The 13,784-nt window shown below is 42.2% G+C and overlaps 1 protein-coding gene across 3 annotated transcripts in view; it reads left to right on the forward strand.

The window, feature by feature from the left end:
• Positions 1 to 13,567, forward strand: part of LOC125704539 (B-cell scaffold protein with ankyrin repeats-like) — a 50,033-nt gene extending 36,466 nt beyond the window's left edge. For all 3 annotated transcript variants that reach the window (XM_048970200.1, XM_048970201.1, XM_048970199.1), the window contains exons 9-17: positions 2,322 to 2,376; positions 2,510 to 2,737; positions 7,291 to 7,353; positions 7,753 to 7,931; positions 9,453 to 9,516; positions 9,797 to 9,826; positions 10,999 to 11,072; positions 11,260 to 11,294; positions 11,803 to 13,567. In XM_048970200.1, the coding sequence (XP_048826157.1) occupies positions 2,322 to 2,376; positions 2,510 to 2,737; positions 7,291 to 7,353; positions 7,753 to 7,931; positions 9,453 to 9,516; positions 9,797 to 9,826; positions 10,999 to 11,072; positions 11,260 to 11,292 (726 nt within the window). In that variant the 3' untranslated portion in view covers positions 11,293 to 11,294; positions 11,803 to 13,567. The remainder of the gene's footprint in view (positions 1 to 2,321; positions 2,377 to 2,509; positions 2,738 to 7,290; positions 7,354 to 7,752; positions 7,932 to 9,452; positions 9,517 to 9,796; positions 9,827 to 10,998; positions 11,073 to 11,259; positions 11,295 to 11,802) is intronic.
• Positions 13,568 to 13,784: the final 217 nt, after the last annotated feature.

Raw genomic sequence — 13,784 nt, forward strand, 5'->3', positions numbered from 1 at the left:
CTGTAGCCCCCGGGCTGCATCGCTAATAGGCCGAGGACTCCCTCAGCGAAGGTTTCTGCAAACGCGACGCTGCCCCCTGCTGTCCGAGTCCCGGCGTCTTCCCCAGTGGAGGGTATACACGCCGCTGGACTGCTTCCCACTCCTTGGGCTGCCAGGCGTAGGTTTGTTTCACGCGTCTGACACCGAGGCGGACTCTTCACGGGGGACAGAGGCCTCCCACTCCAAAGCCGTCAACATAGACGACTTTACCCACGGCCCCTAAGCTCTCTCAGTGGAATTGCCCACAGTACTGGCTGCTATTTGGCAGCGTGCCGTTCGTCCGGCGGCTGTGTACAGATCCACAGGGTGCATAGAAAATAACACGGAAACTTTGCAGTTGGATCGCAACCAAAGAAAATAATCTCACTCAGACAGAAGATCTTCGGGGTGAAGTGGAACAAAGGATCTGGGCAGGGCTGAGATAACCTTCTCAAAAGCAGGGTTTGCTTATGCTCTGGAAGGGGCACGGAGCACAATAACACCAAAGCTTCAATCGAGATGAGAGTGATGACTTCCATGATGCAATAATGTAAGCATTAAGGCCAACAGGGGACAGACACAGAATTTGTTTTGGGAAATATGTTTTGTTCATACGAAACACGTGACACCAGGTAACTCTAATTGGTAACACTTTTCATTAACGGCACTCATAATGCATTCATTATGCGTTCATGGTACATTCACTGCACCTTCATAATGCATTCATATACATTACTAACAAACATATGATAATAACAAGGATTATAATTGTATAATCGTATAATGTTTGCCACTAATGTATATAAAAACTGTTAAGGTATGTTACGATGTTAAGGTATACTTACATACTACTTATGAATGTTCTATGAATGCATTATGAAGGTGCACTGAATGTTCTATGAATACATTATGAAGGTGCACTGAATGTTCTATGAATGCATTATGAAGGTGGACTGAATGTTCTATGAATGCATTATGAAGGTGCACTGAATGTTCTATGAATGCATTATGAAGGTGGACTGAATGTTCTATGAATGCATTATGAAGGTGCACTGAATGTTCTATGAATGCATTATGAAGGTGCACTGAATGTTCTATGAATGTATTATGAAACTGCACTGAATGTTCTACAAATGCATTAAGGCATTATGAAGGTGCACTTAATGTAAAGTGTTATCGTCTAATTTGCCTTTTGCTTGTAACCGTATGAGGAAGTTTGTGCACGTTTGCGTACGCATGTAAAATCCTTAGGATGGCCTGACTCCCATCCTGTACTCTGTCTTACATCCTACGTCTGCTATGAAAAGCGACCGTATCCAGAGCAGTAGGTGCAGTGTGTATGCGTGTGCACCCACACCTCCATCCATCCATCCATCCATCCATCCACTAAGAACTTATCCTGTTCAGGCATACAGAGTGAACTCACACCTGAAAAAAGAAAGATACCATAGAGTTGTAAGTAAAAATGACTGTGAAAAATCCCCATCTGAGGACAGCCACATTCCCTAGCATAACAGCACCACTGAATGTGTTAAATAATGAATGGAGCTTGCAAAGGTTCTCACAAATATTTGTCATTATTGATATTTCACATGGGGCAACAAAGCTATATAAAAATCATTAAACTAGGTTCCGTTTTTTTGTTATTATATTTTGTATTTGTGTTGTATTGTGTAGATGTGTCAACTCATTTGTTTTGGTTTATAGAGTACACACAGTGACAAAGAGGCAAAAATAATCATTTTAACTCGGACAAAGCCAGTCTTCATGAACTCCTGATTGAAAAATGACTCGGTTGGTTTCCACGGAAACCGCCTGATTGTTGTGGTAGGCCTGAGTCCCCTTCAGCCGCTGTTAATCATATTGCTAAATGCGGTGTTTAAATTGATGCACCTGACATGCAGCGATATTGCCTGAAAGGAGACAATATGTGGATTAGTTTAACCATTTTTCCTTTAAGACATCATTACTGTCAGTCTTCTCATGAGCAAATTGCAGCTCACGTTCTGTGGCAGGTCATCACAAAAGTTATGTTGTCTTGCCCGTTTGGAAGCAGGCAGATTGGGCCGATCCATTTGTGGCAGAGGCGGGGAGTGCTGACTTCTGACCTGAATGTCCTGAAATCTAGACCCCAGGGTCTTTGGCACATGGTATAGCCATTGTATCCTAAACTGTGGTGTTGAGCTTCAACTGCACCAGATAACTTGTAAATAGGCTACTAACAAAAAAAGCAATATTACAGAAGTCACCTAAGTGCCACTTTGATGTCTAATGATCTAAACTGAGGACACCTACTGTTGCAGGCTGGGTCAAGCATGGAAGAAGACAACAGCGTTTATGAAATGATGGGTTCATCTGGTGAGTGGACAAGTCATTTTTGGGTGAATATTGGTGGAATGTGTGTGTGTGTGTGTGTGTGTGTGTGTGTGTGTGTGTGTGTGTGTCCATCCGTCCACCCCTGGTCCTTGTGCCATCAACCTTTATTCCTCAGGTCATCACAGCACTAATGATGACAGAGAGGAAGGTGGAGAAGAGGGAAACAAACAGGACGGGAAGGAAGAGGAGGACCCTTATGCACTCTTTGGAGGTGTTGATGAGGAGTATGACACAATCCTGGCCTCCAACAAGCCTGTGATCATCGCCAACCGACCCCCGGCGCCAACTCCAAGACCAGACACCATGCCATCTAAAGAAGACAATACACCCTTTATAGCTCAAGGTAGGACAATGCTCTGATTAGTCTCACCTAGTTATTCCCCACGCATGATAACACATATGTAATATTTCATGACTTGCATGCACTTGACTTCCTTCTTAATACAAAATATTAATCATTTGAATATGAATGATGGTGAACTTCCCAGAGTCACCCAGGCTCATTACAGGTACCGGGGTTTGTAAATGGACAATTACAGTAGTGGAAATGATGTAAAGGGACGAAGGAGCCAAGCGGCTTGAGTTGTTAGGTACCATATATCATACATTTCTTATTTTGCTCCTTGGAGACCTTTGTTTTCCATTCTTAACAGAGACCATAGTAGCTTTAGGCTGAGATGGAACTATGTTATACATATTTTAATGGATAATAATGTTCATAAAATCAACTTTACTCCTAGGTGAATCATAATCACCAACGAGGGTTTTCACAGGCAAACCCTCCAACAACAGCTGTCATAGGCAAACCCTCCAACTAGGGCCTTCATAGGCAAACCCTCAAACATGAGCTTTCACAGGCAAACCCTCCAACAAGGGCTTTCACAGGCAAACCCTCCAACAAGAGCTTTCACAGGCAAACCCTCCAACAAGGGCTTTCACAGGCAAACCCTCCAACAAGGGCTTTCACAGGCAAACCCTCCGACAAGGGCTTTCACAGGCAAACCCTCCAACAAGGGCTTTCACAGACAAAACCTTCAAGAAGGCCCTTCATAGGCAAACCCTCCAACAAGGGCTTTCTGTTATGACTTACAAGGCATGGACCAGAGAAGCAGGCCTGGGATAAGGACTGGGGTAATATAAAGGGATTTAATGGGCAAACGAAGGGGCATAAGGAACAAACAGGAATAACAACTAATGAAGACAATAGACAACAGCTGGTAAACACAGGGAATTCACACAAGGTTAACGAGGGGGGCGTGGCCACAAGAGGTTTCTGACGAGCGCTTCATGATACTTTCACAGGCAAACCCTCCAAAAAGGGCCTTCATAGGCAAACCCTGAAACATGGGCTTTCACAGGCAAACCTCATGCAACTCATGGAAATTTTACTTTTTCCTCTACGTTACTTTGGCTTTCCATTAAGGTCATAAAAATAACAAATTTTTTTTGTGTCTTATGATCTGGATTCCTAGTAGCGTAACTGCCTACTTTTCAACATATTTCCATTGTTCCGCAATCACTTTGAACTGAGCCTTAAGTGAGCTTTGCAGAATGATGGTGACTCTCATCATCACCGTGGAAAAAAAGAATAGCGAATGCGACATGACAGGATGTCTGAGATACGGAGGAGTTCATTAAGGCTGCCTAGCAGCAGAGATGCAAACTGCGGGACGCAGCTGTTTGGAGGCGGAGTCCTGACCGTTCCGCTGTACGCATATTAATGAAAGAGAGTGCAGAGCGAATCGCAAAAAAAAAACAAAATTATGAGGTCATGAGTGTCTGATTTGTGTTTAGTCAACAATTAGGAAACATTAGTGGAATATATTTTCCTTTTTCTGGAAATAAGCATGAACAACCAGACATTACAGTCATAATTGTTGTGTAATTTAAGAATGCGGCTTTTCTTCTATACATAATAGAAAGATGTCAGTCTTCATTTTTCCTCTTTGGATGTCCCCCATCTTACTTTTGTCCCGCCCCCACCCTGAAAACAACGTGGCCACCCCTTCTGTACATACATATATATTCGCTCCTGTGTCAAACAGCCACCTCAGCTGACATCTTCTCGCTAAACTTCCCAACAGGAGCTGAAACAGGAGTTTCCTTCAAAGCTTTCCAGCCGAACTAAGGCATTTTGTCACAAGATAAAACCCAGACCCAATTTCAGCCATAACTCAGTTTCGATTAAATATGCAGTTACGGTCTCTCGCCCTTGTAGGCCAATAAAGTTGAGAACTTTCACTCGGTCAAGTCCTCTCTGTACTTTTCTTTAATTAACAACTCATATCACCTTAAAAAGAGACAGCAGTCTGTTACATACCCCAGACCCACAATCTGACTCGAATCAAATGGGAGAACCATTTTCATGTCCGCCCCGGCATGCTATACGCACGTGCTGGGAATTAGGCCGATCTGAAGAGCACGCCGATGTGCTCACAGGATCTGCGAGCACAGTCTGGCAGCCGGAGCGACCACCATTCGTGGCTGTTCATGCGGCCCACAGCCTCCTCCGTTCCGGCGGTCAGGTCCCCACTGCTGAACCTCTGTGTCTCAACATTCGGCCCAAAAGAAAAGTCCACCCCCCCGATTCTCATCACGTGTTTTTAATCACGCATTTCCATGGTAATATTAACATATTAACAGGTTCCAGAACAGAAGAACAGTGTAGAAGTGCCCGTCCTTCTGGATTATGCCGTTTTATGTCACGCAAATTATGGTTTGTCCTTTTCATCAGTACATACTGTAAGGTTGGAATGTCCAAAGGGTATGGTGCCTCTTTTGGCCTGAAGGGGTATTTGTAGAGCCATAATATGCCACCCAAATAAGAGAGAATGTATTCGTACAGATTTTTTACATTCTCTAACAATGATAATTACTGTAATCTAGGGTTCCTTTTTCCAAACCTACCAATCAAAAATTAGCCAAATGAGTGACTCGATTTGACTCGACTGGAAACATTCAAACCTTCCACGGCCTCTTCCGCAACCCACCCCCCACCCCCATGATTCATCCAGCCAGACCGATACCATAACACAGCAGTTCCCCCCCCCCCCCCCCCATTACAGTTTGTGTGGGCCCCACAAACTATTTTCCAGCCTTGTGAAGATAAGACCGTCCGACTAAAACCACATACAGTAACACAGCAGAACTAAATCACAGGCTCTGTTGCTTTGTTTAAATCGTCATCTCAGTTTTGTTAAAACTATACATCTGCAAAAAACAGGAACATAAAAATAAGCCGCTGTTTTTTTTTTTTTTATAACATTCGAGCCTAATTTTCTCACAACTCAAAAACAATGTGTAGGCGGGTATTTTCAAAGGCTGGCCCTGATTTGCCACTCCTGAAATTCAACACTGTACCTAACCGTGCCCCGGCAGCGTAGTGCAGAGCTGCTCAAAAGTCCGATTCTGTCCGTGTTCTAGAACGACACAGTTATGCACAGAGGCGAATTCGCTTCAGAAGCAAACCGAAGATTAATCTGCCTCCCATGGCATCCCGCTTCATACAGAAGGGCCGTGTTCTAAGATGCGGAAAATACTGTGTTACTTTTTCAAGTGGTCATGTGCCGCCTTTGCTGATTCATTCTCTTCCAGTCACTCTGACACTAAATGTGACAAATAACAATTAATGGCCAATGGCAAGACACCAGCAGTCCTCAATAGCCTATAAGAAGACAGCTTGATGACTCATGAAGTTACGGACCCACACTCACTGTTTGGTCTCTTACCCTTGCGCAAAGTACTAAAACTGTATTGGTCCAGTAAATTCAGTAATGCAAAGGACACAAATAGCACTTAATGGTCTATTGGAACAGGCCAGGCTGTTCCTTGGCTCGATCAGAGACACCAGCAATGAGATACGGAATGTGAAGAATATAGAGGTTGTTTCTCAAATTTTCATTATGTGACCTGAATGGATTCACATGCTTAGCAGTGTCCTGATGATAGTACTATGAATATGGTGAAGCTATTTGGTATCCATGCTTTGGAATGATAAGGAAGGGAAAGATCATGGAGCCGATGACCTCGCGCGTCGCAGAGCCTCCCTGCCAGAGGGCCGGCTCTTTCCATACAGAGGTTGACCTCCAGTGTAGCATCTACAGCAGACCACTTCTTGCTTTTTTGTTTCCCATAATGCATTTGCATGATGGCTCGGTACTTGGTTACAAAGGGCGACTCCAAGATCTGGAAGGCCCGGAGGAGGTTCAGACCCATGTCGGATCACGTTACGGGCTGGGGTCTCCACCGCATCATGGAGATATGGGGTATTCCCAGAGACCTCCCTCACCAGGATGAAACCCCAACAAGCCCTGTCCAGCAATGCCCCAGGATGCTAAGATCTCCAGAAAAAGAAATGGCAGTGAACTGTGGATCCTCAAAGCTGAAAATTGCTCATCTCAGCACATCTGCACAGCACATAATTCAAAGTTTATACTGCTCAGTCAATATTATTAATGTGATTCATTCACTCTCCTTTGGTTCATTTTCTCAGTTGATTGTCCAAAGATGCGCCATTTGCTCTGATTCAAGTTATTTGTGTTATTCTTTTTAAGGGGGGGGGCAGGGGGAGGGAAGTGTTACTCCTCAGTAAACTCAGTCACTGGATTATGTTTTATTTTTCCTTCCAGAAGTTAGTGGCTGTAATGCGATTTGCTCCTTCGAAATTGAGATTATGGTGCCATCTGGTGGAGATTTGAAGCACACAGTAATGTCCTCGGGAAAAAGAAAAAAATAAACTGATACCTTAACCTTGGTCAATCACCTTTGGAGACTGTTGAGACCTTCAGAAATTATTGTAGCAGCTACTGCATGCATGTGTTAAAGGTTCCTTTGGGAATTGCTTCCTCGGAGATATCTGTACCTTGGCTTGAGCTCTGTTCTGTGCTTCTTCCGCAGTATTCCAGAAGAAGATGTCTCAGGGGACCATGGACACACTTTATTCTCTACCTAGTAAACAAGGTGAGCATGAATGTGGACTCGCACCTGACCCGGCTGTGCAGCGGAGTACGGCTTGTGATGGGAGTCACACCCTGACAAGTCTGGGATTGGTCGGTTTTTATAGGACATCAATTCTCTAGATAAAAGCCACACTGTGAAAAGTCTACCTGTTGTAAACACACACACACACACGGTAGCTGACAGAGACATCAATATGATGACATTGATCCTTAGGACAGATCGGCGATTTCCAATTTTCCCGCTAGCTTGAATCGGTTTGCACATCAAACATTTTTAGCTTAATTTAGACACACCGGCATCACATTAGGAAATACCACCTAAAGTGACCTAGCCACACAAGAGCCTTCTTGCTGCTGTCTGTAGTGTTGTGACGACAGTATTGTCTCTCATTTCTCTTAGCCAGGGGCCGGGACATGTCCTCTACTTATGACACTTTTACGCCCTACCAGCCACCCGGCCTGGAGGAGCTCATCGAGCTGCAAGAACAGGTCAAAAAGGGCACCCTGACCGTGGACGAAGCCTTGGAGAGGTTCAGCGACTGGCAGCAAGTCCAAAGAGGCCTGGATGACATCCAGCAGGTGACGCCTTTCCAGCATAACATCCTGACGGTGCTATGGAGTTTCCCATTGTTATGATAGCTATGTGTAGACATGTCTGATGCCCTGAAACAAGGTGCAGTGACATTAAGGAATAAATGCATATGCAGTGGTGTAAAACTATGATGTTATGCCTGTCGAAGTGTGTCAGCTGAGCCACTTCAGAAGCTTTACTAAAGCCACCCCAGGATTTCACAGCGACCATCCAAAACACCCATGTGGTTTTTAGACTTGACCTCCAGCACACATCGTATAGCTAATCAATATCTCATTGACCTTTTCAAACTAATTCAATTAATTGATTAAGTGAGCTGGAGGTGAAATTTAATAAATACGTGGAATGACTGAGGTGCCCCTGAAGAGAGGTTTGGGAACTGAAGCCGTGTTCTTATAGTCATTCAGCTACTGTAGATATCAGTAACTTTTTTGAGAACAGAAGAGATTCTTTCTAGTTTTCAAATTCTAATGCTAAATTGTGTTTTTTTCCCTCTGAGCAAAAGTGCACTTACTACCCATATAAATCCATCCATCCATTTCCCAAACCGCTTATCCTACTGGGTCGTGGGGGGTCCGGAGCCTATGCCGGAAGCAATGGGCACGAGGCAGGAAACAACCCAGGATGGGGGGCCAGCCCATCGCAGGGCACACTCACACACCATTCACTCACACATGCACAACTACGAGCAATTTAGTAACTCCATTTAGCCTCAGCATGTTTTTGGACTGTGGGGGGAAACCGGAGTACCCGGAGGAAACCCCACGACGACATGGGGAGAACATGCAAACTCCACACACACGTGACCCAGGAGGAGACTCGAACCCTACCCATATAAATAGCTTTAAATATTTATTTTGACTGCTTAAGACTTTTACACAGTACTGTATATGACAAAATGGATGACATTTGATTGGACAATGCCTAAGAACTGGTCCGTTTAATTATTGTCATTATGATGCATTTTGTCCAAAGTCATTACAGTGTTAGACACCACGCCTCATATCGTTTAACCATGCAAGCTGTAGCCATTTTTACTTCCCCAGGACGCTGCCCTGTAACCTCCAGCTGATGCAGCCATCCTTTCCCATCAGGCCTTTCAGCAGATGTCACTTCCTGTTGATTGTCTCCTTCTCTCAAACACATTATATGCTTCTATTTTTCACTCCTTTCCTGTTTTACTTTCATTCTCAGTGCACCTCAGATGAATTATATCCTCTTTATGCTCTATGCTTGCACTCTCTCTATCCATCAATTTCCAACGTTTTAGTATTTTATTGCCCACTCATTTTTTTTTTCATTTTAATTTTAGTGGGATTTTGGTAACCGTTGGTCTCAACAGAAGGCATCTTAAGCAGTGCTAACATGGAGAGTTCCAGTGAAGTAAAAGGGTTCCAGTGAAGTAAAAGGGTTCCAGTGAAGGGTTCTATGCACCCTAGACAATGAGATTTATTTTTTATAATAAATGCCTAAGCCAATATTGGAATGACAACGGGAATATTTTGCAGGAGAAACTGCGGCAGTTGAGAGCAAGCATTATCAACAACCGGGAGGACGATGAAAACGTCTATGGTAAAGTTGGTTGCTATGCGTATAAGGCTCACATGAATGGCAAGTCGATTGGTTTGGGCAAGGATAATCTCTGATCTCTGTATGTGTCGCATATTTGTATATGATCTGAAGCGGCTTTAGATCAGATCAGCACTGAAAAATCAGCATATCGCTCAGTCCCCAGACTGGTCAAAGTTCCACTAAGCTCAGCTAATGTTGCAGAAGCAGGATTGGTATCAAAGTGACTTTGGGCTGGCGCCTGGCACGTTGGAGTTAAACCCGCCTCTCTTCTCCCTGACAGATAAAATCAACATCATTCATCACACCCCAGGTGGGTCTTCTAGACGTGCTCGCCTCCAAATTCCAGGGGCGCTGAGCTTCTCGGAATGCTTTCATGTTCTTTATCAGTCTCACCATTTTTTTCCCCTGGACATTAAAAGTTACATTTCCAAGGTTGCCCTTAGAAACCGTGTATAACTTTTGCACAGAGCCTTAATGCATATGGCCTGCAGTCCACAGAGAACCTGCGTTCAACCAGAAGGGTCACATTATCCCATGAAGCAAGATTCTGCATGAGTTACTCTCCAAACAGCTTGTCACTGATGGCTGCAGTTTACAATATGTGCATTCGCCACTCGTGTCAGCAAGCCTACAGTATAAATTTATACGATACGTTTGCCCACACAACTGTATAAACAGGTTTCACCCTCTTCTTAGAGGAGGGCAGGTCATGAAAACGGAATGCAGAGTTGGACAAAAGTTATTCTCTGGAAATATGGTGTCATTTTCTGAGGGGTCGACGAAGCAAATATAACTAAGATTTCTCCAAAGTATTTTTAGACCAGTTCTTGTTTTTTAGGCTAATGAAAACTTAAAAAATGTTGACCTGGGTTGTACAGAAATTTATGCCGTACTGGCGGCTTCATATAATATCCTCTGTATGCTTCTTCATGTGAAAGCCTACCATTATTCTGTCACCATTATATATAATGTATACGCAGAAATTCACAACGAATGATGCTAATAGCCTTTGTGCCAGGATTCTGAGTAGAGGTCTGTCACAGTCAAGCCGCAGAACAGGAGGATTCAAACAGACCAGGGGAAGCTGTCAGTGAAATTGCAAATATAAAATATGCCTCCTTAAATACTCAAAGAGAGTAAAATCAATTCACTAACCTAACAAACTGATGCACATGACACATCGCTATGGGAACAGGCTGTCACAGAGCCCCAATCAGCTGAAGCCACCCATTGGACACTATTTAAATACAGAAAGGTAATTAGTCCAATCAGAGTCAGCTGGGTTTCATTAAGGTGTCCTTAGGAGTGGAATCACTTTCCATGGTGTTGAAAGGGATCATCGAAATTCAGCCCAGTACTATTCAGCAGCGAAATGATAAATATATATGAACGATTAAGTAATGTGTGTATGAAACTCAGCTTCCAGGAGTCAAAGTGACTTGAATTAGCTTTATGTCGCCCCATTGGGGAATCTGTGTTTAGGGGAGGCGAGTGCTGGAGACAGGGGTCAGCATGTGGACATGGGATTTTACAGCAAGCCAATCAAAGGGCAGCAGGTGAGTCTGCACTTCAACGCCTGTGGCCAGCTTTACCAGTTTCTGGGGTCTAAAATTCAGTCCATAAAAAATATGCTGTCCATTGTATGTGACCTAGATAAAGCAATAGTGTGTACGTTTTAACATTTAGTGAATTTGCATGTTAGCAGTGACTGCATATAATAACATATTTTGCATATTTCAACAGTCTAATTTCCTTTGGAAGGCTGACAAGCGGTAAATGTGAGTAGTTTCTCAACTTATCATTTCAGAATGTTTTATGTCTGGGATAACCTCCAGGCTACCCTGACCAAAAAAGCAGTTTACAAGATGGATGGATAGATGGATGGATGATGAATGGATAGATGGATGGATGATGAATGGATGGATGATGGATGGATGATGAACAGAGGGATGATGGATGGATGGATGGATGGATGATGAACAGTGGGGTGATGGATGGATGGATGGATGGATGATGAACAGAGGGGTGATGGATGGATGGATGGATGGATGGCTTCTTTACATTAGTTTGCATACCTCATGGCTTAGTCTCCGGACCATATCCACTTTCATATTTCCATAATTTATTCCTTTGTTTCAAGCAATATTCTGACTATAAGAATGATTTCATAACAGCCCCAATAACTTTCAATTAATCAACTTTTATTCAGTTCTCTAACCACAAGTAATATTTTCATAGGATCTGTAGCTGACTTCTGAATAATGTTTTATTTTCTGCCTTTAACAGGTTTAATCTACTGATTGAATATTTTTACTGTCACATTCCAGAAATTCAGTACCAGAAAACTTACTGCTCAACTAACTTACCACAAGAATACTCAAGATACTCAAAAACTTTAGTGTTTTACTGTAATAATCTTTGTTTCTTGTATTTTATTATCCATTCCATAATTTTTACCTAATGAATGTTTTGTTTATCGTTTATTGCCTAAAACATTCAAACATAACTAATAATTGTTGATGTTTAGCGTAGATAGTACAGTTCTATGGTATTTTCATTGATGATCAAAATCTAATTAACACAACAAATTAAATACAATACATGCACCAATATCAAAAGATCGCATATTATAACTTTAGTTTCTTTTACATGTAATGAATTAATGCTTGTTGTACTTTGATCCCATCATAAAAATGTATCTCTAATGTATTTAAAGAGTGATTTCTGAATTATATTAAGTAGGTGTTTGAAAACACTTTCACATCAGAATACCACAAAAATATTCAAGAGGACCCCACCAAACGTCACCAAGTATCATTTGAGCATGAACAGCACAAATAAATGCATATATTTTTGACAAAGAATTTCTGTTCAGAAGTGCAAATACAAAGCAGGCCAAATAAAACTTAAATACATTTGGGATATAAAATGTCACAAAAGTGAAAAGCACAGCGAGCACCACTGACAGAATGGTCACTGCATTAGAAAACATTGGTTGTTTTTTTCATTTTTAACAGAATTTTTGAATATGTGCATCTTATAGCCACTGTAACCTCATGCTCAGCTGTGAGCTTCAGCTCTGAGGTGAAGTGAATTTCCAAAGCTAAATCAATTCTTTTTTTCCAGATTCAAAAGGTTACCTCAATGTTCTTGAGCACTTTACATCCACGCTTTAGAGGATTGGTTATGTGAAATGTCTGAATAGATTTGTCACTCAGAATTTGATACAAACCATTGTTTATCCTGAGAAATGTATATACTTTATAAATATTTGTCTCTTGTCCTTGAAGAAATGGTAATAATTCTTTGTGGGACACGGAGAATCATCCCTAATCTGTCCTGCAGCTGTCAGCTGGAGTTTAAATTCAGCTGCTCAAACAAGCTGCTTTATCAAATGGCAAACAGATGCCGCTAGAATCTTCCATTTAAAACCTTAAACACACACAAAGAATCACTCACAAACAAACACCGAGCATCACCGCATATCTCTGCTATCAGACATTAAATATGTTCTGAATTTCTGGCAAGAAGAACAGATAGACCCTTCATTTAGGAATCTGGGAAAAGTTATTGCCTCATGTTTCAAATCACAGTCTGAGATCAACGTGCATAATCGTGCCAGATATTAGCATATAGGTAATGTATTCTCAGTGTTTTTTTACGTTTTTATTTTTGACAGAACATATTCTGATTTTGCTCATATATAACACAGAAACATATAATGCCTAATAAAAGGTTAGAGCTGTTAATGTTGCCACTAATACTTTCTGAAGCCAAAATTTGAAGGCTCACGAACAGTCTTTCCTACAAGCTCGGAGGTATTCGGTAAAGTCCACGAGAATGTTCTAGATGAGCGCCATTGCAGATGTTTGAAAGTGCTGATGTCACCGGGAAAGTCTTGCGGTATGGGCTTTTCACCTTATATTTAAATGACATACTCCACATTCTGGCTTTATTTTTTGAAAATATAAACAGATAATTATCTGTATTGTATTCACATTGTTTATATTGTATTCACATAGCTAATAAATTTTGCATCTGTCTCGAAGTACTCCTGATTTCAGCAGCGTAATTAAGGAGTCCGTCAGGGCCTATAATGACCACCGTTAGGTCAGATTCAGTAATTTAAGTAAAGCAAATGTCATCGATGTTCAGTCAGCGACGTTTTGGTGTCAGAGATCGCTGCAAGCATGAAGGGAAGGGAAGGAACGGAAAGGACGGTAGTCCAGGTATTGGGAGAATACGGGGTTTAAACCCAGGAATACACA

This window comes from Brienomyrus brachyistius, chromosome 12, assembly GCF_023856365.1.
Source record: "Brienomyrus brachyistius isolate T26 chromosome 12, BBRACH_0.4, whole genome shotgun sequence".
NCBI classification, from domain to species: domain Eukaryota; kingdom Metazoa; phylum Chordata; class Actinopteri; order Osteoglossiformes; family Mormyridae; genus Brienomyrus; species Brienomyrus brachyistius.